Source organism: Haplochromis burtoni, unplaced genomic scaffold (genome assembly GCF_018398535.1).
Source record: "Haplochromis burtoni strain Fernald_Lab_line unplaced genomic scaffold, NCSU_Asbu1 Contig_133, whole genome shotgun sequence".
Classification (NCBI taxonomy): domain Eukaryota; kingdom Metazoa; phylum Chordata; class Actinopteri; order Cichliformes; family Cichlidae; genus Haplochromis; species Haplochromis burtoni.
Genome location: NW_024582494.1, coordinates 1,013,537 through 1,038,525, shown reverse-complemented (window position 1 = coordinate 1,038,525; position 24,989 = coordinate 1,013,537). Strand labels below are relative to the sequence as shown.

The following is a 24,989-nucleotide window of genomic DNA, read 5'->3' as shown; positions in this document are numbered from 1 at the left end:
GAGGTCCTTCACCATCTTCCTGGCCTTGGTCCAGCACCGCCTGCTGTAGATTGAGTGCAGGTCAGGGAGCTCGGAGCGGATGGTGCGCTCAGCTGACCGCACAACCCTCTGTAGAGCTCGTCTGTCCTGCATGGTGCTGTTCCCGAACCAGGTTGAGATGTTTCCTGTCAGGATGCTCTCTATGGTGCACGAGTAAAAGTTCCTGAGCACCTTGGAGGGCAGTTGGAAGTCTCTCAAGCGTCTGAGGTGGTAGAGACGCTGACGGGCCTTTTTCATGTTGATGTGACAGGACCATGACAGGTCCTGCGTGATGTGAACTCCGAGGTATTTGAAGCTGTATTTGGTATTTGGCTGGACAATGCAGAGGTGGGGGTGAGCGGTGTCTGATTTTAATTAGCAGCAGAGCTTGTTATTACTGTGTTCTGCTGCCCACAGTAAGCAGGTAAAAAGCCCCTCTCTATCAGCCCCTCGTAAGCAGCTGAAGTGCCAGGCTAAGCCTACGCAAAGCAGACGCCCCACAGTCTTATCTGAGGAATGCGTGGCATCGTCACCGAGGATCTCCTCTGCAGGGAGGAAGCTTTATTATCTCAAAGCCTCTTTCTCCTTTGATTGTCCCCTGAGACCACTCGTAGACGTTTACTTTTTCCTGCCTGTGTCTCCAGATTTTTCTTCTCTTTTTTTCTGTCACTACCTTTTTATTTTAAGATATATTTGATTTTCCTTCTGTGCACTGCTGCTCAAATTGAGCTGCAAATCTTCGTGCCTTGCATACGGATACTGTAGCCGTGTGCTTTCTCTGTTAAAGCTAGCGTAGAGAGAGCCGCTCAGGAGTTATTGAAAGATTCAAACCAGACGGAGCTCATGATGGAGGATAATGATTGTGCTGTCCTTTGTGGTCTCTAAAGTTTTGCATGCCTTGGCATTTTACAGGCTTGCATGTTTTTGGGACTGTGGTCAGCAAGCCTGGCAGAGCCACAAGCTCATGAGTCTGAAGTTGCTCTCCTTTTCCTCTAATTCTCAACTGTGGCCTCGATAATTACAGACTTGGCTTCATGAAGATGTCTTTGTTGTTGCATTTTTGTATTTCTCCATTTTATATTATGTAGTTTCTTTTGTACGCGTTATAGAGTTAATCCCTGCTGTATGTTTTTTTTCCAGTTAAACTTAAAGTGAACAGATGATGCTCATTTATCACAGAGGCAAAAGAAAACTGCAGGAAACACAAACGACCAATGAAGGCTGCAGATTAACTGGTTAGAACACATCAGTTGCTGGGTAGCCTCGTGTGGTTTGCTTTGCTTTCTTAGTTAATCCAAAACATGAATTTCTTCATGAGATGCTAATTGTTGTGTAATTATTCTTTCTTCAGCAGACACTCCTGCAATTAACGAGTCAGGGAAAAGCCAGAACATTGGCTTTGCTACCGTTGCACAACTGGATTTTTGTGCACATGAAATGCGATGTCATCTTATCTGAGCTAGTCAACTATCTGCAGACTGACTCTGTATTCACGATTTTTGTCATTCACCAAAGAGTTTAATTGAAAACAAACTTTATGATGGGGAAATTAATCATTCATAATTGAGAAACCTCATGTGTCAGTGCCTCCTTTCTGTAGCGGTGCTTAATTTGGGCATTTCTGTGAGTAAAACTTTCCCTTTTTTTGCGTCTGCTTCAATGACAGAAATGATAAACTATCCGTCTTGGTACTTACAGGACTCGAGCCAGGATCAGTTTACCAAAGCCGGCTGTTCACCCTGCAGCGATTTAAGCCAGGTTCACGTTTCCCCAAGAGGGGGCTCGCAGCGAGCGCAGCGTGCATTACTGATGCACAGCCACGCTACGTGATCCATCACCAGCAAACTTTACCCAGCTGCTTCTCCTGTGATTCACACTCTGCTGACCTGTAGATCACTGTTCTGCATTACGTTTGTGATAGACAGCATTAACTTGGATTATATTCTTTGGCTGTGACCCAGCTGGATGTTACAGTGAATCAGTGCTCAGCACTACTTCAGTTCTGCTCCAGGTGACTTCTAATGAATCTGCAATAACAGCCAGACTTTGAGTCAGTGATGTAAAGCTGTCATCGTGCCAGCCTGAGATACTCATACATCTCCAGAGTTGTTTTAGTCTAAAGTAAACAGATTCAAAGAAGTGACACTTTACAATGATTCGGATGCAGTTAGGCTCTGCATGAGTCTGTAACGATGCTGTTGGGGCGTGGGCGCTGTTGACTTTAACAGGGGAACCGCCAATAGAAAACCCGGGTGGCAGCACGTGTGGTCCACCAACTGGAGAAGTGCTTAACTTGGGGGTGGGGTTAAAATAATGTCCCAGCTGATGTCATACAATTCACTTCAAGATACAGCTAAACACACACAAACAGATTTAAAGCCATACAAAGTTTATTTAAAAGACATCAAGGAACCAATAAAAACTCTGACTGAAAACCTCGTTCATGCCCTCAAACTTTAAAGAAACTTTATTTCTGAGAGAATTCAGATCACCATCTTTTTTTTTTATTATTATTTTATTTTTTTTTTATGATGGTCACGGCGATGTTTGTCTCCAGCAGCAGGAGTAATAATGTTGTTTTTCTCCTGTTCCTGTTTGCAGTCACGCCTCCCTTCATATAGTCTCACACATGGACACTATGTCACTTAAATAGTATTTCTTTGCTTTACGGGCGATAAAGCCCATGATGGAGACAGTTTCCATTAAAAGACTTAAACTGCCAGAGCACTAAAATCATCATCATCACTTCATGGTGCAACAAGAAGTTGCAGAAAGTTCCTCTCAGGGTCTGCTGTGTGGGCAAAGCTGTTGCTTTTAAATAGATTTTAGATTGAAACGTGTTAATGCAGGTAATAAGCTACCTCCCATACTTACAGCCTAAATACACATATCTTCTGCTGTGATAAAAATAGGCAGGTTTCACTGGTTAATACACTGGTAACCTGAAATGAGAGCGTGGTTTCTTCTTTTCTTTTTAAATAAACCTTTGGAACGATGAGATGATGCTGTTGAACTGCAATATTACATCTAAACGGTTTAGCTGCTGCATGAAAGAGCTTTCAAAGAGCCGGTGCCTGACTGTGTTGCAGTTTAACTGCAGTAAATGTTACTGCACTTGTGCCAATCATGTGATCCGTCATGAAGACGTTTGTCCCTTACAGCATGAGGGCGAGTCTGGGAGCTTCCCCGTGGTGATGATGTCAGTCAAGTCCATAGTAAGGAGTGAACAGCTCTCAGTGATCTGCTGGAAGTTGTGCAAAGACTGTTTTGTGTTGGCAACATGTCAGCAGTGAAAATCAAGTCATTGGCAGATAGAGATGAGTCGTTGTGGTCCAGAGTTGCTTAACTTAATTAGACCTGAACCAAGTGGTGCAGCATACATTACTGTAGTTGTTTTTTAAGACTGAATCATGTGCAGTCATTAGCCCAGTTGTGGCTTGCCCTAAGTGCTCTCAGCATTTGTGTCTTTGTTGCTATCACTAAGCGGAAGGGTTGAATTCCTGTGCAGCATCTGCAGCTGCAACTTATGGTTTCCCTAGCAAGGCCGTGTGACGTAAGTGATGTGACAATAATATGCATCTGATGCTTGACAAACGCGTCGTTTTCTCTCTCGTTGAAATGGATGTGTCTGACCTACTTAGATGACTGAGCTGTTTTTAAAGACCGCAAACATGGAAGGGCTTTTTTTTTCCAGTCAAATATATTTAAATCAACATATATTAACCTACCAAACTCTTACATTTACTTGTATAGAGCTGTCTGCTAGGTTAATCAGCAGGATACTTGGAGTGAAATTCTGTGGGTGAAATTCCACAGATGAAATCTGATACTGAAGAGAAACTATTTCACTTTGTGCTTGATTCATTGTTTAGACCTGTGAAACGCTAAAACGATTTATATTGGAATTCAAAAAGTCATGTTCGTAAATAAGCTCTGGACAATGTGAGAAGAGTTTTTATTTTAACATGTCACGTGTGGGAGGAGGTGGCCTCTTTCACATACTTAGTGACTATACGGGAAATACTTTGACTCCTGTGTGAAGGTGTGCAGGAGGCAAACTGAAGATATTTGCCTGCCACACTCAGATTGAGGCAAATGGATGCGTGCAGTTGTGACCATATGATTGAGTTGGACACATGCACCATCACCTGTTAATGTCTGCAAAGGTAGTGTCACTCCTTTCATCCTTGCACTGGAACATGCCTCAGCTGCACAAGTGTAGTCTTATTCTGTGGGAAACTCAGCACTGTCTTCTTTAGGCTTGACACCAATGTTTATCTGTAATCTGTCTTCTTCAGGTGCTGTGTAGTGAGAGAGAAGCGGTGTGTGCGGCATGCTGAGGCCACACCCCCTGGCTCAGAATGAGTGTCAGAGATGGCGCTGCCAACATGGCAACGACTGCAGGTGGGGGAGGCGGGGGAGGCGGGCAAGCTAACCCTGTCGATCAGGATGGCCGCTCATACACGCTCCAGATCTATCCGAGGTTGGCTGCTTACCCATCCACCTGCTGCAACCTCAAGTGAGTATCTCACCTGGAAAATAAACATCAGCATCAACGGTTTAGTTAGTTTGTCGTTGCTTCATTTATTTTTATGCGCACAAACTTATTGCACAACTTATTTATAATTGTTTTTTTTAATCTGCCCTGCTTCTATCAGAGTGCAGAAGGATGCAACGGCTGCTTCGGTGATCTCGGACGCCGCTACGGCACTGGGGCTGGACCCCAGACGCCTGTACGTGCTGGCAGAGGTGAAGGAATGTGGTGGGGAAGAGTGGGTGCTGGAGGCCGGAGACCTGCCGGTACAGAGGTTCCTGCTGTGGCCTCGAAAAGCACAGGAGCAACACCCTCAGAGCCTTGGCTTTTACTTCTTACTACAGGTAGAGTTGACAGCACAGGACACGTTACAGTCAGCTCAGTCAACGTGCTTCTACTCTGTTTCTCCTTTAGTGAGAAAAAACAGCAAGTTGTTAAACCCTACATACTAGTTTGCAGACTATTTATGGAAAATGTAACAGAAAAGGCGAGAAAATCATTTTTCCAGCACATGTAACAGCAGCATGTGTGAGACGAGTGCTGTTTGGCCCTGGCCTTGATGATTTTGGCCGGTTTGAAGGAATGCAAACAGCCCGGAATATTTTTAACAGTCTCAAGAACTCAGTGTGTCAGTTTGACTGCTAATACGTGCTGTTTTTGTCTTCATAATTTGATCCAGGAGAGGAATCGTGATGGCTCAATCCGTTATGTCCACCTCCCGATGTTGTCCAAGGAACAGGAGGCACAGCGGCTCGCTGCCAGGGGCTTCCTTCCCCCTCCCCAGGATGATTTTGCAGACCTCTGCAACCTCCCCGTCCTCAATGAGGACAGCATATTAAACAACTTGCGCACACGGTTTCACAAGAAAAAGATCTATACCTATGCAGGGAGCATCCTCATCGCCATCAACCCCTTTAAGTTCCTGCCCATCTACAACCCTAAGTACGTCAAGATGTACGAGAACCACCAGCTGGGCAAACTGGAGCCTCATATTTTTGCTATCGCAGATGTGGCCTACTATGCTATGCTCAGGAAGAAGGTCAACCAATGCATTGTCATCTCTGGGGAGAGTGGCTCAGGCAAGACCCAAAGTACCAACTTCCTGATCCACTGTCTGACTGCTCTCAGCCAGAAGGGCTACGCCAGCGGGGTGGAGAGGACCATCCTTGGTGCTGGACCAGTTCTGGAGGTAAGATACTATGTGTGATGGCTGGGTCTGTCTCTACTCCAGTGGACAATTTAATTGAACTGTAGCTCAGCTAATTTGAATTAGCCTAGCCCTGCCATGCCTTAAACCTTAGCTGTTCCAGCTGCAGGGACTAAAGAAAGTATATTAAAAATGTTTATATAGACCCACGGGTGCAGAAAAAAGATGGTTTGGACTGAGAGCTGAAGTCCACACAGGTTGCCACATCATTAGGCATACGCTTCTTTGTCATTTTTTAATCTATATTGGACCATAATTTCCAAAATGAGCATCAGTCTGTATTGAAGAAGACCTGAAATTAGTAATCGAGACTATAAACTCGTTAGGAAAGTGTTTACCGAAGTAATAGGTCACATAAGTTTTCCCATAGACTTCTACACGATCTCACTTCCACTTCCTTAGAACCACTGCAGGTTTAAGGTGCCTCCACATGGGCGTCGCTCCTCAGAGTGCCATACTTATTTACTGCACTGGTTTCAGTCAGTTGCTCTCTTGATTAGGTCACATCGAGTGGTGAGAGCACTTCCTCAGAAGTGACTCATGATTTTGCTTAGACATACAAAAGCACAGACACGAGATGAAAAAACTGCAGCGAGCTACATTTGGAGATATTTCACAGGTTTATATGTCTGTAGTTATGAATGGTGAAAACATCTGAGCTCATGTCGAACTGAGGAAATCTATTTTCAGGCTGCTGCGTGGGCTAACATGACAGAGCCTGTTTTTGTACAGTGTAAATGTCTGTGGCATAAAGAAAGAAGCAGGTAAAGAAAGAAGAAATGAAAAAAAGGGAAGTTGCTTTATTAACACCATCATGTTGCTTCATTGCCTTTGAAAATGCTGTGGGAAGCCAGGCAAGATAAAAGGCTTTGTATTGGTTTCCTATCTGCTTTTGAGCGCACAGATGATTTCGATTACATTTGCAGTGCTGGTTTACGTAGCTGAAGGTAAAACACAGCTTTTCTCTGACTTCTGTCTTTGACAGGAGAAATATGTGCCCGTTTAATTTGGAGCTAAACTTTGACCAAACGGACTTTTGTCAAAGTTTCGGTCAGGTGACCGTACGTGTTCCTGCTTTCTGCTGTGAGAAACTGGATACTTGTACTGACTCGCTCTACAACCGCTGACAGCTGAGACTGAACCAAAACGATAAACGAAGTGAAACGTAGCACTTGGCGTAAGTCGCTGGTGGGTAATTACGAATGATTAAAAAAAAGAATTTTCCATAGTATAAAAACAGCACAGAGGCGTGGCCGGGTCTTTGAACAGCGCGTCTCAGGACAGGAAAGGGCGGTGCTAATCAGATGAACTGCACGACATGCATGCACATATTCAAATGTCCACTTTGGAGCTCATTACACGAAGTCTTCTGTCCGTCAGGCTGCTATCACAGTTTAAAAAACAACATAAAAACATAAATCGTGCAAATATGTAGGTAAACGCTAACAGCTGCCTACTTTTACATTGTTTTAACAAAGCGCTGCAGCATAACGTGCAGCTGTTGCCTCTGCTCGAGCTGAAACGCCGAGCTACGTGGCAAAGAACAGAGTCGACTTGGTTTTGTTTATTTTTCATCGGCGTAATGAGAAACGGGGTCTCCTCCACTTTCACATATGGAAGAATTTACCTCTGGTCAGACCTCGAGCAGCATTATTATTGTCAAGTCATTTTCAGCATTCACATCACTGCGTCTCTTTGTACTCTCTTATAAGCAGTGAGTGTTGTCTTACATTGTATTTTGTAGATGAAGTCAGCTTTGAATATTTTCCACAGTGTGTTAGCCCTGCAGCATCGACTGAATTCACCATGATGCTGTGTGCAGATGATGACAGATAAAAAGCTTCTGTCTGCGGCTGCAATGAGATTTCAGGCTGGAAAGCCCTGCTGCACATTCACCTAAATGCCAAGTAGACAAAAAGCAGAAATCCCACTACTTGTTTTTAGTTTGATCAGAGTGGGGAAGCGATTACTCTCGGTCCTGATTTGGAAGTAAATCTCTACATATTTTTCAGTTTTAATGTTGCAGAAGTGGGGCTAAAAATAAACCTCTAATCAGAACAGCCGCATGTGGAATGTGGTTTATTCAAAGCACAAAATGGTGCAGAGAAGCGAACCCCCCACCCCGATCTCTGAAAGTAAATCTCTAGAGCACGCACTGCTTGGAAACAGAACTAAGTAAAAAAAGAAGTTTAACAAGAACTGGCCACAAGCTGTTGGCTGAATGGCAAGAACAGAGGGTTTGCCATAACTTGCAGTAACTCAGTGTGTTCATCTATCATCTGTCCCATCTCTGACGCCACCCCTGACTCAGTATTCGAGCTCTTCCTCACAGAACTGCTGCTGCTTTATTCAGATGCATTTGAATGAGCGCAGCCTGGGTCCCTTGATGTGTGTCACTCTGTCAGAGTCTTTGGTTCTGGATGGCAGGTTGAGGGAAGAAGGGGAGGAGGCAGCAGAGGCTTTTCCCCCTCAATCAGCAGAGTTCTGGTCCCTCTGGCAAACACACTGCCTCTCTGCCGTTTACTCCCAGAATGCAATGCGTGTGTGCTATGTCAGTCCAGAGCTGTGGTTGCAGGGCCAGACAGGGAGACGAGTTTGGCCTTTACTGGCCTGGTCAGCGGAGGAAATGGCGATCGGGTTGGGTTGCATCTGGGACCGGTCACGCAATCGCCCGGGATATTGACCAGCTGTGCATTTCCTCTTGGCATCATTACAGCAGCTAAAGATGGGTTTTACTTAGAGACGTGGAAACTTTAGTGTTTTTAAGGTTTTCTCCTTAGCGTTAGCCTGCTGAAAGACCCTTCATGTGAAAACGGCTGAGATGGCTGACATGAAGCAAATGTTCTTTACTCAGAAATCAAATGTTCCCCGTATACCAATACCACACAAATGTAATGGGAACCCTTTGGATTTCTGCAGTATTTACTTATTAAATATGGGCCAAATGCCATGCATCCATTTTTCTCCTGCTTATCAAATTCAGGGCAGGTGGCAGGATATGAGGCTAATAGAGGAAGGCGGCCAGTTTCAGATCACCTGTTACCTTAATGTGCACGTCTATAGGTTGCAGGCGTACCAGGCACACGGCGAACATGCAGTCCAGGCTGAATTGTTGAGTTGATCTCTGTGCTAACGACTTCTCTAAAAGCTTCTTGTAGTTGTTTGTTCCAATTAAGGACATGAGGTTGAATGTGTGAGGTGTGCTGGCGCAACAACTTAGGAAGGGTCTTAGAAAAAGTGTTACAACGATAGCTGAAACTTTTCTGTAGAAAATGCAGTTAATTTGTAAGAAGGTGTTCTTTAAACATGAAAAACCTCTTGAATAAAAATATCTGCAGCTTGCTGAAATACTTGTTGGTCTGGCCAGTATGGAAAAAACACTGGTGTTAGGAGACCACAAAGGAAACCACCGTGGCACAAACGGCCACCTGGCTGTCCCGCATCACAATTCTCTTTGGACAGATGAGACAAAAGTCGAACTTGTGGCAAAAATGTACAAAGATGTTTGGAGGATCTCACCCAGCTGTGAAGCACGGCGGAGGCAGCATCGTGGTTTGGCTACTCGGGCTCTCCTTCTACAGACTTGATGTCTCGCCGTCTTTCAAGGAATAAGTATTAAAAATTGCACCCAAACTAGAGCTGGGCGATATGAGATTTTTTCATATCACGATATGTTTTTTTCATTTCAGGCGATAACGATATCTATCACGATATCAGCCAAATAACTATATTTGTAAGATTTAAATGTGCCGTTGCTCACAAGTAAAATGTGAAATAATCAGCAGCTTGTTTTTATTTAAATATTTATTTCCCATAATAAGTTCAACAGGGTAGATGTACTTAAGGAACATGAGACTTTTTCAGATAAATAAAGGCAAATATTGCAAACTACACAAAAGGCAGCCGCTAAAGCGTTTAAGTTTCAAAATAGAACAAACGAAACAGACTAAACTGTCAATTCCACTTAGAAACAAAATATTAATTCTAAAAATAAATCTTAGTTTGTTTTACAGAAGAACAGACAAAACTGACTAACTTTTGTCAATATCAAATAAACTGAGAACTAAAAGGAAATTCTCAATCTCTCCTTGTTGTATAGCTGAGCTTTTCAAACAGTTTTAACAGTTACTTTAGTCTGACAAAAGCCGAATGACGAATCAGCGCTTCCAGTCAGAGACTGAGCTGCACTGGTTTATTGTATTTCCAGACTTGCTTTCGGCACAATTTACAGTGCAGCTGCTCTGTTTTTTGTCAGACTTGAAATAGCAGAAATACCTTCACACTACGGAGCTTCTGTGGCTCTTCCGTTCGACAATCTCTCCGGCGTTGGAACCATCATCTGTTTTCTCTTCGGTAACCTTCGGTCACGCTCTCGGTTGATTTTTCTCTAGTCGGCACACTCATTTCCTCCATTACCCGGACGCCACGGCGGCTGGCTGCTTCCCAAACAAATACACATGTGCTGCTTGGCACTTGTCCTGTACGTAACAAGTCACGTGACGTGACACTACGGCTGTGATTGGTTCGGCTCTGCGCTACTTAATTTGGATTGGCTGTTCTTCTTTTTAAGAGGACAAGAGAGATGAGGCCTATCGCAATACTTAACTTTTTCTATCGAGAAAAAGTTATTTCGCGATACATATCGTTATCGTTCTATCGCCCAGCTCTAATCCAAACATTTACAGATTGTCAGAGCAGCAGTCCAAACCCAGAAGCTTAGGAGTGTTTGGGTGAGTCACCAACATAATGACACAAAGCACAGAAGTAAATCAATAAGGTGATTTTTGACAAAGAAGGCGACCCAAAGACGACCGTTCATCCAAGAATCCTTAATAACTAAACTGTCATAGCGTAATAGTTCCTCCTCTTTATTGTTTTACAAGAAGAATCTGGCCTCAGTAATCTGACTGGTCACTCACCCTTTCAGCCTGAGTGATTATTCATCATCTCTTTTACTTTAGTCAGGTTGTGTTTGAGCTGGATGAACCTCCTAAGTAATGAGTGTAGAAGTTCTGGTCGTTTTAAGGTTCGTAGCGCTCACGGCTCTGTCGACGTCGTTAGAGGGTTCTATACTATTTTTAGTGTTTTTGCCCAAATGGAGGAATTTTTACAAAAGGATTTAATTTGGTTCCTTTTTTGGAGGCTGGTCAGGTTACAGCAGTGGAAAGTGTGTGACTGTGTATCCGAACACGTGTGTGTCATCGAGCTATAGGGGAGGCCTAAAGGTCCGGCCCACATTTTGACGAGGTGAGATCATCATGTGTGGTGCTGGCTGCATGCTGTTGCTGGCAGAATGAATGGCCACAACCTGAAACCATCTGCAAAGCTCCTGTCGTACTTAGCGCCCCCCTTTTTCTATATGCTGCTCTGTTCTTTAATTTTTCAGCCTCTGTCCTGAAAATAATGGAACAAATAAAAGCTTCAAGCTGCAGAAAAGCAATAAAGCTGTGCTTCCACTCGTGAACCGGTTCGACTGGTTGAGCCTCTCCTACGTGGTTCTTTTGGCTTCTTTGTTTTCTTTTGCCAGACTTTAAAGCCATCTTTTTCTTTTTTTGCCAGTAGGGCCTGGCTCTGTTTAAGCAAGCTGGCTTTCATATAGGAGAACTGTGCGATTGAAAGCTGTGGTTAAGAATGATCTTATAGTCCCGAGAGGGTGAAATATGCAGCTTTAAACTTTAGAACAGACAAAATATTTTGATTATATTCTGGTGCAGATTCATGCATGCTGGAAAGAGAATTAAAGTCTCTCAGTTATTTAAAAAAAAAAGTGATAATACAAACAGTTTCCAGTCCATTGCAACACTTTGCTGAATACTTTTCATTTCAACAACACAAGCATATTAGCAGTTAAGCAGCTTGCTCAGGATAAAAGCATGATTGAGTCAATCGTGGTCCGGCAGACGGATGCAGAGAAAGCCAGGCAACGCTGTGCAAACAGTTTGTTTTCTCATGCAGATGAAAGCTCCTGATATGAGAGACTCCATTATTCCTTAGTTATGTCATAAATGTTGTTTCTCTAATGGTCAGTCCACTAGTGTGTGCAAGATCCTAATTTTTAATGCTAAAATAGAATTTTTGCCATCTGTGAATTTATAGAAAAATAGTAAAGCACATTGTTATTTTTTAGATACCAAATCAGTCATTTACTTGCATTCCTAAACAGAAAAATGTGTTTTTATGGCAGGTGGTCTAATGAATATGTTCAGCACTGTAAGTAGCAACAGGATGTGTGCTAGCTGTAATACACAATGGATAATGAAACCAGCAGAACTTCAGTTCTTCTAATTGAAGCTGCCTCTGAAAGTGAGTGAATTCCTACAGACGCACAATGCTGCACCGCTCTGTCATCACACTAATAATCATACAGTTATTATCGTGGAATATGTGCTGGCTTAGCTTGTATTGGACCGTACGGTGTGGACAACAACTGGCAGTTATGGCAAATAGCTGTGTTTTTGTGGCCTCGGTGTCTTTTGATGCAATTATGTGATGAGTAATGTGGGTCGTTGTGCGATTAATCGCACAATCAGCCCGTCTAAGAAGGGCACAGATCGGCGTTCGAGTGGAATTCTAGTTTTTTTTATTTATTTTTAGTGAAAGTACCATCTGAACGTTTCACCTGTCGCTCTCTCTTCTAAATGTGGTCGTTTTAAAATGTGACACATATTCAAAGAAATTAGTTGAGAAATGTTGAACAGTTTAAATAAAGGCGTGAATATAGGTGGCCTGTTGGTTATGTAATATAAAGCTCTGTGCTGGAAGCTTAACATCTTACTTAAGCACATATGCCTTTTTCAGATCCTAAGCCTCCTCCTGCCACGCTCACGCTTTCAGACAGGAAGTTCCTGTTATCCCGAAGCACCAAACAGGAAGTTGCTACGACATGGGAAGTAGCAGCGGTAGCTCTGTCTACTGTTAGCTCAGAGTCTTGAGGGGTGTGGGCAGGCCAGAGTATTGTATTGTAGTTCAGGAAGTGCAGAGGAGGCCATAGCATCTGCTGATCCATTGTTTATCTCCTGCTTATGAGTAGTTATTCAGGCTGGGTGGCATTGTGTGTGAGTCTGGGGAAAGCTGGCATTACTGTGATTAAGTCACAGTGCCAGCCCATGAGTCAGCCGTCCTATAAACGCACACGTATGCAGAGGCCTCCTGTAATCATACTGTTCAGCATCTTGCTGAAAAGCAGAACATGCTTCGCCCTGCAGTCCGCACACAGCTGACATGTACTGCTACATGTCAGCTGTGCCACTTCAGGGTCTATTCGTGTGTTGTGACCACACCACAGGCTGGGGTTTGATGTGGTCCCCATCTAGACATGGGTGGAGTGGCTTAAAATGACTCCAATCTGGTAAAACACCAAACCACAAGAGGAGCAAAACTGGTGCATGAAAACTTTAACGTACCTCTTGAACCTTTTCACTTCATGTCCTGCTTAATGTCACCTTTCAGTCCGATGAATCAGCCTTGCCGACTCACATCTATTGTTTTAGATGGACCCAAAAAGGCTCTGAGGTGGGAGCAGCACTTTGGCTTTAGCAACATTTTTTTCTGCAGAGTGCAACACTGGAAAAATTTTTATGACCATCAAAAATTATTCAGCCTGAAAAAATAAGGCATGTCAGAAATCGGATGGCTGCAGTGGGAGGTTCCTCTTGAACTCGGCGCCGAGGCTCTGGACCAAAGGCCTTCCTTCAGAAGCTGCAGATGCGTTATCAGTTATGACAGCAGGCTTGATACCTTCTGTGCAAGGTCATCACACAGACTGGACTGACTGTGGCATATCGGCCGTGATTATCAGAATGAACTGCTGTGGGTTTAGATTGTCTCATTAAATAAAAGAGGAAATAGTTCTGAAGTCTGTGAACCCTAAAAGCGCTTTAACTTAGATCCTGGATCCAGGATCCGGCTCTGTGCAGATCTTTGCGTCTGCCTTCCAGGACTGTAGCTCTGTGATGGTGGGGCTGTCGTGGATTTCAATATAACCTTCTGCAAAGGGCTGATAGGTTTCTGTGCTCATCAGCCATTGTACTCTTCAGTGGTTTGAGAACCTTAATTAGGTTCTCCAGTATCCTTGACATAGTTTCTGTGCATGAGACTCTCCTGCTGATCTACATAGCGCTCCAGCCTGTCACGTGCTTGTGAACAGGCCATTCCAGCTTCTCCTGCTCGGTTTTCAGGGCACGGCTGGCTGCTGTGCTTCAGTGGACAAACAGGAGCCTGTTTTACTGAGACACACAATCTGACGCCCCAGTTCAGCTGCTGCATTGATTGCATTTGTTGTGTTGTTGTTTCGTCTGTAATAACAGGGATGTGCTTTTGCCCTTCATTTCCATTCCGTCACCGTTTGTCGGCGCGTCAGCGAGATGCTAACGTGTGTGGCCGAGCCTGCAGAGTGACACGGTCCATCTCCGCTGCGATGTAAACAGAAAACTCAGTGGTTCTGCAGGTTAGGGTCAGAGGTTGCTTTAGTAAGAGCTCCACATGGTGTGGTAAAGATTCCTCATTGTGTCTTTTCTGAAGCGTCATCTGGAGGGGATATTGTTACTTCATTGATACCCTGAAATCCTGAATGCTTTGCAGCAGCTTTAGGCTGCATCCTCAGCTGTGAAACCTCCCACACTCCTGCTTTTGTTGTAGCTTTTAGCCCTGACTGTTTAAAAGCTGCAGGGAGTAGACGTTGTTCTTTCCTACCCGGCTGTCTTCCTTGCGCTGCCAGTAAACACACCGCGGCGATGTCTCCGTAGGTGCCGTGCCGCCGATAGCATGAGCCCCACGTGTTGCACAGTGGTAGCGCGCTCAGTTTATCCGCCGTCATCTTTGGAGAGCACAAAATGCTCCCGCGCAGCAGACTGAAACGATGTTCCCGCTGATGCATCCTTTAACTCTGCGCCTCCTTCGTCATCACCGCTTGTTGCCGTTTCCACGACCGACCCGGCGGCTGCGCTCGTCACTTAACCCTAGTTCAGACTAAACACACTTCACAAAGATCAGAATTGCTGACATTCTTGCACTAAATGAGAATCGGAGAAAAAGTCGCGTGTGCCCGTTTCCTCCTTCATGGATTGTGCAGAATGACTCCTCGTGACCCCGCCGGTTGGTTCCTCTCGTGGTAGCTGTTCCTGCTTGCAGATTCAGTATGCCTGTGCTTCTGCGGAGGTGCCAGTATTTTTAGATCCTGTTCCTAAAATATAGACAGTTGTGCAGTTTATTGTGAAACTTAAGTTGGGCGCAGATGGTTTAGAGTTAAAAATGACTTTTTACACCAGAGCAAAACTCCATCATTTAGCTTTTAAGTTAGTTTCTGTCAGTTTCTGATTTGCTTTCCAGGCTTTGCTAATAATAGGGAGAATTTGTTCCAATCAGCCTTTGCATACTGAAGCAATTACTTTTTCCCCTCGACCACGACTACCACCACCGCTTTATTACCTCCATGCATCCAGGAATTGATGCTGTGTAGCTGCCAGGTGATAATTGCCCTACTTTTTAAAAGCATAAGTTGCCATTTCTGTGTGCGATTGTTGTAATAATCAATAAATCTAATTAGAAAACTCCCCAAAAATTACTTCTACAACTTTTCTCTGTCCAAAGCGGCATCATTGTTTGTTTTGTCTAGAAAGATTACAGGAGATGGAAGTATTTGTTTCTGACGTCGACGGCGTTGTGATGCTTGAAAGAATCCGTTCGTTGTCGGCGGTTCAGACGAGCTCGAAGGGTTTAAGCGTAGTCAGTGGGATATATTGGCAGCCTGAAGCCAAGCTTAGAGCAAGAACTGTGCAGAGATGTGGTTGGATTCAATCGCTGCCAACATCATGTGATCTCTCCAAAGCATTTCTCACATTCACGTCAACAACAAAGCGATTATTTTGTCTCTAAGCACCGATCGGCCTCGCCTCAGTGTTATGCCAGCGATGATATAGATCCCTGCTGCTTGGTTTTCCAATGTAACCGGTAATAGATGAGTGTGTCTAAGGCTTCAAAAACATGACAGATATAGTTTTTAGTTTAAACTTTCTGCTGCCAAACGAGTAAACATGTCCACCTAGCAGTTTGAGTCATTTCTGCATGAGTGACTGCCGTTGTCCGCTGTGAATGTGGGAACTGGCAGTTGCTGTAGCGAGGTGTCGGTGTCAGGGCCTTGGCAGCGCCTGTGGAAACTTTAACTGAAGCTCTTTTGAACTGCAAAACCTGAAAGGATGCAGCGATGCTCCGGGACACATCTTCACTGATTGTCTTAACGTTCCGCTTTGGCATCAGTGTGCATGCTAAAACTATGCAGAAAATGGGGAAATACAACAACTTTCAGGGCAGCAAAGTCACAAAACATCCAATCTTGTGCAAAATCAAACTTTCCCTCCACGCTGAGTTTTCTTTTGTTTTGGTTTCTTCATGTTTATGCAGGCTTTCACTACATCTGAAGTTTAAGCTGTGTTTAAATTATATCATGTCACACTCGCTTGTTGAGACAAACTGCTCATAAACTGCACAGTGAAAGACACTCCCCCAGTGTTCTTTGTAAGGGTGTGTGTGTGTGTGTGTGAGTGTGTGTGTGGGTGTGTGTGTTGTGTGTGTGTGTTGTTGACGTGTGTGTGAGTGTTGGCTCTGATAAATAGGGATGTGAGTCTTCAGACTGGTAGGTCTGGCTCTGATAAAGTGGGAATGTACGGGGAGTTGGATACCAGTGAAACCAGCTCTCTGCAGGTCGAAATCAGTGAGAAATGTGCGCTGTGTGATGACACGTCTCCGCGTATGTTTCCCCATAGATCGCTTTCAGGTTTCTCACATCTCCACGATACTTTCAGATTTGCTGTTTTTATTAGCTGCACAGTATCACTGAAAAACCTGTGATGGCGCCGAAGTCTCACCGCTCGGTCAGTTCATCAGTGCTAACAGAAACTTCCCAGCTGACGTCACAAATTCATATGAAAACATAATTCCAGGTGAGAAATCTTCTGGGAATTGCATAAAATGTTTTTCATTTTTGAGGGACTGTTTTAAAATTCCATTCTCTCTGGAGCTGATTAACCTTTAAAGGTACCTGTCTGGCTCTGCTGAAGCTAACATAGGATAAGTCCCAAAGATATTTGATGTCCAGTCACTGACAGCAGATTTTGCGGCCTGTCGAAACCACATCATGTTTTTAAACGGTTCATATCAGGTGAATCGTTTCACCAATATTAAAGCTTGAATGTGAGAAAGGACAAAAACACATCACAACCACTCTGAATGCTTATCTAAATGTCTGTCTGCTTTGTCTATTCACATTTGGAGTTCATACTTTGGATGTTGTCTGTTGTCATTTAAAATAAAGGACTAAACACACAGAAGTGGGCTGAAAGCTCTCTGTATGCAGCGCGTGCACTCACTGTAGATTGCCAAGGTCCCTTTCACCTAGTTGTGCCTTTTTTCCGCCTCGTTCTTTTTCTGCTTCCTTTATGAACTTGTTGAGGGCAAACCATATTGCGTAAGAGTTCCTATTAGGCCTCGTCTTTCCATAGACAACGTGCAGCGAAACGGCTGCTGTATTTCCCCATACCTGCTGCGCTTCAAACCAGTCAGACGATCTGATGAAGGGCATGTTTGAATACGAATGATGCTGCGACATGTTTAGAATTCCCTCCGTGCAGCAGCCTGGGTCCTGCACAGATTTCCCAGGGTTTGGTGCTGGACACCGAACACATTTACTGACCTTCATACAGGGAATAGAAGAAATGGAAAGAAAGCCATTTAAGCAAACAGAATAAAAACAATTGCATGGTTGATCTGAACAAGCAGACAGCTTGGATAAATTGTGTGCAGAAAAAAGGGGAAAAACCTTCGTGAGTGGGTGAGTGGAGGAACCGTCTGAGCAAGTGCAGACTCTCATGCAGACATCTATCTCACATGCACACACACCCAACACACACACACACACACACACACACAGCACACACACACACACACACACACACACACACACACACACACCCCTACACCTCATATGAGCATCATCCATCAACAAGTAACAGCTCTTCCCTCACTTCCTTCAAGGCAATATTAAAATCACATTTTGAGTTCTTTTTTTGCACTAAAACATAAAAATTGATCAAAGTTGTTCTTGCTTACAGAACAAAAAAGAGCAGATGCGCGTGCACGGACAGAGCTGAAGCACATGGGTGTAAATGTGCAGGAGAAAAGAAAATGGGTCAACGGTTCATCCTAAGGAATCTCAGTCGTGCGTGTGTGTGCGTGTGTGCGTGCACGTGTGCGTGCACATGTGCGTGCACGTGAGTGTGCGTGTGTGTGTGTGTGCGCACTTGCAGTCTTTTTTCCAATCTTCCCCGACACCAGTGCATCAAATTCACCCTGCGACCGCCTTACAAAACAGAATGTACTTCCTATTTAACATGCATTGAGTCAACTTCCCCTGTGGTGGCCTTGTTTTGTGTCTGTGTGTGACCATGTGAACATCTCATCATGAAGAGGGGGAAAACGTGCTATTCTCGTAACGTATCCGTGCAATAAACAAGGCGCCTCAGAGAGGCTGGGTAAGCCTGGGGTCGTTGCGCCTCTGGCTGGGTTGCAATTGGCCCGAGACCTGGAGAGAAACGTTGGTGTGACACGGCCGTACAGAGGGTCTGCCCCAGCCTCATTTATCATTACTGACCTAAGCTTTCTCACACACATTGACCCCGAGGAGGTGCAAAGAGCGATTCAATGAGAGTAAGAAAAGGGCAAATTCAGATGAGTTGCAGATGCTTACCCCACTCACTCCCACCCGCTTCTACGGTTTCAGCTTCAAAACAAGGTTTAACCCAGGACTGTGCAGCCTCTTTGTAGTAACGGAGGGTTGTTGTTGTGACTTCAGCAAAGGTCCTGATTCCACTGATGGCTTGAAGGTTAACAGTTTAAAGAAAAGCTGCAGAGGTTTAAATGACTTTGGTAGTGCTGTGTGTTCTGATGTCTTCTCCTGTACACAAGTCCGACTGCAGTTTTAACCACTTAAATTCATTTTTTCTCATTATTTGACCAGAACATTGGGCTAAATCGTTGATTGGTTAGATCGATGCTCTGTGTAGTTGACTTTAATCCTCTTCTCTCTTCCAGGCCTTTGGGAACGCCAAGACAGCCCACAACAACAACTCCAGCCGCTTTGGCAAATTCATCCAGGTTAATTATCTGGAGAGCGGCGTGGTCAGAGGGTAAGTAACACCGTGTGTGTGTGTGTGTGTGTGTGTGTGCGTGCGCGTGCGTGCGTGCGTGCGTGTGTGCGTGTGTGTGTGTGTGTGTGGGAGTCTTTTGAAAAATACTGGAGCAATCAAATGAGTGTTTTGCTTTTCTTCTCTACAGCGCTGCGTCGTCCTCTTTACTTTTCTACCGCGTCACATGGGCCTTCCTATGTTCACTGTGTGTATATGGACTGAAACTTGCAACCACTAGCATGTCCTTCCTTTTTCTCAGCAGCCAGACTCTGGTTAGGAGCTGCATCAAAGTCTGGTCAGCCGTGTCACTTCCTCATTTCCTCATCAAGGCAGAGGAACAGATGCTCAGCGTCTTTAAAAAAAAGGCAACATGTCGAGCTTTAACTGCAGCGAACATTTAGTACAGTGTTCGGACTAATGACTGGCACGGTGATTAATTCTCTGGTCCTAAAAATAGGCGGTGAATAAACACGTTGATGCCTGTGCTGACGATGTTCAGCTCCACACTAGGTGGGTATCCCCAGCCTGATAGCACCAGCTCTCGTTGCTCAGCCTCAGCTCTGTAATTCAATCCGAGGAGTCGATTTTAGCAGGCTGAGGCTTTTCTGTGATTCCCACCAAAGATCGTTATCTTGCAGAACATATCATATCTACTCAAAGCACACCGCCCAGCATATTTCACCAACATTATTCTCTCTAGTGTAGACTCTTCTAGGCGGTTAAGGACTCAGGAGGCCACCACAGCTCTGCTCTGTAGACTTGACAAAGGCTGTGTGTCTCTCCGTCTCCAGTGGAGTGGATCAGCAAAGAGGAAGCTGCTGCTCGCCTCGGCTCTCTGAGCTGACCGACAGTCTGCATGCTTTTATGCTCTCCGTCTCTCAACCTTCTTCAGCTCACCTTCAGCAAACATCAGCTGTTCTCAGATCAGCTAATGAGTAGGGATAGTTATTGATGCACCATCTGTTGTATTGCTTGGACACCCCTGCATGTCTGTGCACATTCACAGACGTTTGCAGAAGCCTCTAACAGGTTCAAGAGCAACTTACCTCGGTATCTGTGGGCAGCGTGATCAGGATTCCCGTCAGACGATCTTGTTTGTTACAATAATAATGATAAACAGCATTTTGTGGGTGTTTTTGTGGTCATGATGGGCACAACTGATTACGCCCCGACGTCACAGAGCACGTAAGCTAGCGTTTGAACTTTACGTTGTCTGTCTCTAGTCGAAGCTGCAAGCCGGTTTCTCACAGCACAGCTCTATTCTTAGTGTCAGGACTGGCGTCAGTGCTGTTTTTGCTTGGCTACTGAAAAACCAACTTTGACTTATAAAATCTGATTTAGCAAACTTTATGGCCTTGGCCTGGTGCAGCAGGTAAATAAAGCTGCGTATCTGTCGACTGCAGTGAAAACACAGCCTGCTTTTTCACTGCCCTCCGTCTCCTATTCAGTCAAATACATGAATCCTAAGCTGTCTGCGGCCGGCGAGTTGCTGTGTGATGACACGCGTCCAACCATATCTGAGAGCTTTGTTCCCTCTTTGATTGTTCTGACCATCTGCCCTCACTTCCCCTGCTCCTCCCCTCAGTCTTTATTAGCAGCCCACTTTCACAAGTGACCTGGGAGACACAGACACAGCCGAGCGACCTTTTTTAGATCAGATGATTCATCCTCCTTCTGCTTTTTCTCATCCTTCCCCCCTCACTGTGTGTTTCTCCATCTTGCAGGGCAGTGGTGGAGAAGTACCTCCTGGAGAAGTCTCGTCTGGTCTCTAGGGAGAAGAATGAGAGGTGAGGAATGACGGGGTCTTGACCCTCATCAGGTCGTCTTATATACCCAGGACCTGCAGTTGTGTTTATTTGCAGATAATAAACACTGAAAAGCAAGTTTTGACCAACAGTTAAGAAGATTCGTTGCTGCACATTGAAACCAACTCGTCGCCTTGACGCTGCCTCTCGTGTTGCTCACTGCACTGTTTCCTACCAACTAGACTGCTAGTCTGTCGCTGCTTGTGTGACTAATATGCAAACAGTTATTTCACTTTGGTAACTGAGAAACGCAGTCAGAGCAACGTAATCCTGCTTCATCATTCTGTTTTCTCTGTGGGATCTATCAGTGAGTCAAAGGAAGAGGCCGACTGTCACAGATAAACTGACGTTAACATCAGTGGTTCCTGCTGAATGCTGATGATGATCTTTAAAAGAAACAAGATTAAAAGAGTATAATCTAAAAAGTGGGACTGACACTAGTTTATCCTTTGTGTATATGTGTGTCTGCCACATGGAGGTGTGCATATCTGTCCTTAAAAACACTTTAAACTCTGGAGCTCAGCTGATGCTTCGTGTGTGTAGAAAAGCCTCCAGTAGCTGTTTTTAGGTGGGAGACGAGCTTCCTGTCGAGGTTTTCACAGCTAGTTTTGGAAAATCTGTTCACCTACTGCTGCCGATTACGTCACGTTACCCCCCGCCCACTGCCGCCCGCTCCGTGTGCGCCGTTAATCACATAGTTGCAGTTGACGGTGCGTCTGCTGGGTGGTGTTATTGTTTCTTAGTGATAAGTGTGGAAACTCATTACTCCCGTGTGCTCATACAACAAAGCTACCTGCTCGCTGATAGCACCAGTGGAAAACTACTGTAAACAGCACCGAGCTTCAGACTTTATAAAGTGTGTTGACTCAGTCTGTTTGTGGCCATAAGCTCGTACATCTGCTAATGAACAGCAATGGTATAAAAATGAAGGGAACTTTTTCCCTCAGTAATAACTTGGTGTAAAGTTCATGTTTTTTTTTCCTTTTCCAGGAACTATCACGTGTTTTACTACCTGCTGCTGGGAGCTTCAGAGGAAGAACGAAAGGAGTTCAAATTGCTGCCGCCTGAAGACTATTTCTACCTCAAGCAGGTACAGAGTCGCTGCTCCGGCGCCACAGGGGCCTCAGTCGCCCTCCTCCAGGGCCCCCTGTGACAAATGTGATAAATATGGAAATGAACAACATTTATTTATTTAAAATATTTGTCTGGTGTTTTGGCCCCCGGCATCTGCTCAATCTGCAGCTGGGCTTTAGCTAAGATAACATTTAAAGCAGGTTTTATTTAGGAAGCTGCCTGCATCATTTTAATGTTTCATGGCAGGCTCACGTTTTGCTTTTGGTTTTTTCCACCAGCAATGGAAATGTTTCTTAAGTGTTAAGGAATCAGATTTGAGTTACACTCATCAGGACGGCTGATGAGCTCATTTATACCTAAAATGAAGCATTTTCAGATAAAGTGTGACGTCTCTTTTGATAGATCAGGAATCGGCAAGCTTTCCTATCTAAACTATTTTCTCCATTTAATTTCAGTCTCCTGTTTTCGGCCCACCAAATAACTTTCCTGTTGATTTTTAACCTTTGAACCTGGTCATGGGCGTGGCCTTTACAGCAGGGGTCGGCCACCCTGGGCACTCGTGCCACAGCTGGCACGCGAAGGGTTAACTGATGGCACGACACGCAGTGAGTTAATCTGAGAAGGTGCATCAAAAATAAATGGCCGGGCCAGCGGTGCACATCGCAGATTAGCTCGCGTAGACACGTTAGCTGTGCCGCTTCTTAATGACGCTATCTTAGCTAACAACCCCAACTACCAGATTCAACTTGTAATTGGCTAAAAATCACTCCGCCTACCGGTGACAGAGGCGTTGCTAGCTGGCAGTTTTTACACTTCAAACGCATCAGGGATCTGTCTGCTCAGCATCAGCACCACGGAAATACAAACACAACCACTGATATAGAGCGTTATTACATGTATTGCTAATGCCACGGTTGCTATGGCGCAGTGACGTCTGAGGGAACTTTAGACGCCACTCGTCATCAGAAAGGTGGGCGACCCCTGCACTACAGTCACACTGTGCTTCCCTTTGAGTGACCTGATATATTCATGAATGCAGCCAAGCTGCAGTCCGTGTGTCCTGCATGTTAATGAGCCGCTCTTTGTTCTCTCTCGTTGTTATTCCCCTCTCCTCCACCTGCTTTTCACACGCCTCCGTCCTTCACCCGTGTGTCCGTTTTGCGCTTCACCTTTCTATTTCCATCTCCAAACACTCGATAACTGCCTCGTTCTTGTTCCTCGCAGCAAAATTTTAAGATTGAAGATGAGGAAGATTTGCGTCACGATTTTGAACGGCTGCAGCAGGCGATGGAAATGGTCGGCTTCCTTCCCGCCACCAAGAAACAGTAAGTGAAGTGAAAGCCTCGCTGTTCAACGCAGAAGCATCTTTGCCTTCAGTCCTGTAAACACGAGTTATGTTAGTGTGAGCACTGAGTCACATTACCAGCCCCAGATTACAACAAAGATACTTTTCAGAGCCTGGCAGTCTCTGCAGCTAATGAGCCAATCAGCCAGTTTATTAGAGACGGCGTGCAGCTACTACAATGGCTCTATTCAGTTCACAGCTCAAAGGGACGCTCGGGCTGAAGACCAGCACCACACGTGTCTCATGTTTGTCTTCTTTCTAAAGTGTGTCATTGTTATTATTGTGTCGCAGGATCTTTTCTGTGCTCTCCGCCATCCTGTACCTTGGCAACGTGACCTACACGAAGAAGGCAACGGGCCGAGATGAAGGCTTGGACGTGGGCCCACCAGAGGTCCTGGCAACCCTCTCTGACCTACTAAAGGTAACTTGAATGTGTGTTTGGGACTCCGTGCTTCAGTTTGTGTAGGTGTGTGCGGCTGCCACTGTTAAACTGCTGATGTCACTCAGGTTAAAGAGGAGCTGCTGGTGGAGGCGCTGACTAAGAGGAAGACGGTGACGGTCAACGACAAGCTGATCCTGCCCTACAGACACTCTGAGGTGGGCTCAGGAGCATCAGTGCAATCTCTCATTAGCGTCTACTTCCTCTTTATTCGTGCTTTGGATTTCTTCTTCCTGTTGGTGTGTTCTGGGTTTTTCTGCCTCTAACGCTCTGTGCATCGCCCCCTCTTTTATCTCCTATCAGGCCATCACAGCACGAGACTCTATGGCCAAATCTCTGTACAGCGCCTTATTTGACTGGATTGTCCTGCGCATCAATCACGCACTGCTCAATAAGAAAGACATGGAGGAGTCTGTTCCAGTAAGAAACACACACATCAGAAAGTGCAAAGACATGAAAAGTCCAGTTAGGTCGCCTCCCTTTGTTCGCTTGGCGCTGGCGTTCACTTGGCGTTCTGGTTGTTTTCCAGTGCTTATCCATCGGTGTCCTGGACATTTTTGGCTTCGAGGACTTTGAGACCAACAGCTTCGAGCAGTTTTGCATCAACTATGCAAACGAGCAGCTGCAGTATTACTTCAACCATCACATCTTCAATCTGGAGCAGGTGAGACGTGCAGTGGACGCTGCACTGTCAGGAGGTTTGCCTTCGAGCGCCTCAGACGAACGAATCTCTGTTTATGATAACGAGCGTGTGAAGGATGACTCATCCAAACATTACCCGATCTCCGCGGAGGAGAACCGTTATGTGGGAGTTCGTGCTGGTTTATAAATCAAGTTATTGCATTTTTGTAGTCAAACATAACTTTGCAGTCACACGATGGTGCAGTTTGTTTCTTTTTGAGACTAAAAATCCAGATATTTGGGTTAAAAGAGCAGCGGTGACACGTTTAACCTCTTAATGCTCTGTCCTGTCACATCCAGGAGGAGTACCAAGCAGAGGGCATCACCTGGCACAACATCGACTACATAGACAACGTGGGCTGCATCCATCTCATCAGCAAGAAACCCACTGGCCTGCTCTACCTCCTGGATGAGGAGAGCAAGTAAGAAAAGTTTATTTTAATCGACGTCGATTTATCCTGATTTTCTTTTTCCTTAATCTGTGCTTCTCTCATCGTCCCTTCTTCTCTGTGTCTGTGACCCAGCTTTCCACATGCCACAGATGAGACTTTATTAGCCAAATTCAAGCAGCAGCACCAGTGCAACAAATACTTTGTCCCCACGCCGGTCATGGAGCCCGCCTTCGTCATCCAGCACTTTGCTGGGAAAGTAAAATATCACATCAAGGTAGGGAGTGGAGACAAAAGGACGATTGGACCTCGGTTTGAG

General features: G+C 45.0%; 1 protein-coding gene across 9 annotated transcripts in view; it reads left to right on the top strand.

The window, feature by feature from the left end:
- LOC102306206 (unconventional myosin-IXb) overlaps positions 1-24,989 on the top strand; it is a 54,902-nt gene that overhangs the window by 15,090 nt on the left and 14,823 nt on the right. For all 9 annotated transcript variants that reach the window (XM_005930938.3, XM_005930939.3, XM_005930937.3 and 6 more), the window contains exons 2-14: positions 4,317-4,537; positions 4,677-4,896; positions 5,232-5,741; positions 18,843-18,937; positions 20,662-20,724; positions 21,733-21,832; positions 23,041-23,141; positions 23,453-23,582; positions 23,669-23,758; positions 23,904-24,020; positions 24,130-24,264; positions 24,582-24,703; positions 24,806-24,947. In XM_005930938.3, the coding sequence (XP_005931000.1) occupies positions 4,380-4,537; positions 4,677-4,896; positions 5,232-5,741; positions 18,843-18,937; positions 20,662-20,724; positions 21,733-21,832; positions 23,041-23,141; positions 23,453-23,582; positions 23,669-23,758; positions 23,904-24,020; positions 24,130-24,264; positions 24,582-24,703; positions 24,806-24,947 (1,983 nt within the window). In that variant the 5' untranslated portion in view covers positions 4,317-4,379. The remainder of the gene's footprint in view (positions 1-4,316; positions 4,538-4,676; positions 4,897-5,231; positions 5,742-18,842; positions 18,938-20,661; positions 20,725-21,732; positions 21,833-23,040; positions 23,142-23,452; positions 23,583-23,668; positions 23,759-23,903; positions 24,021-24,129; positions 24,265-24,581; positions 24,704-24,805; positions 24,948-24,989) is intronic.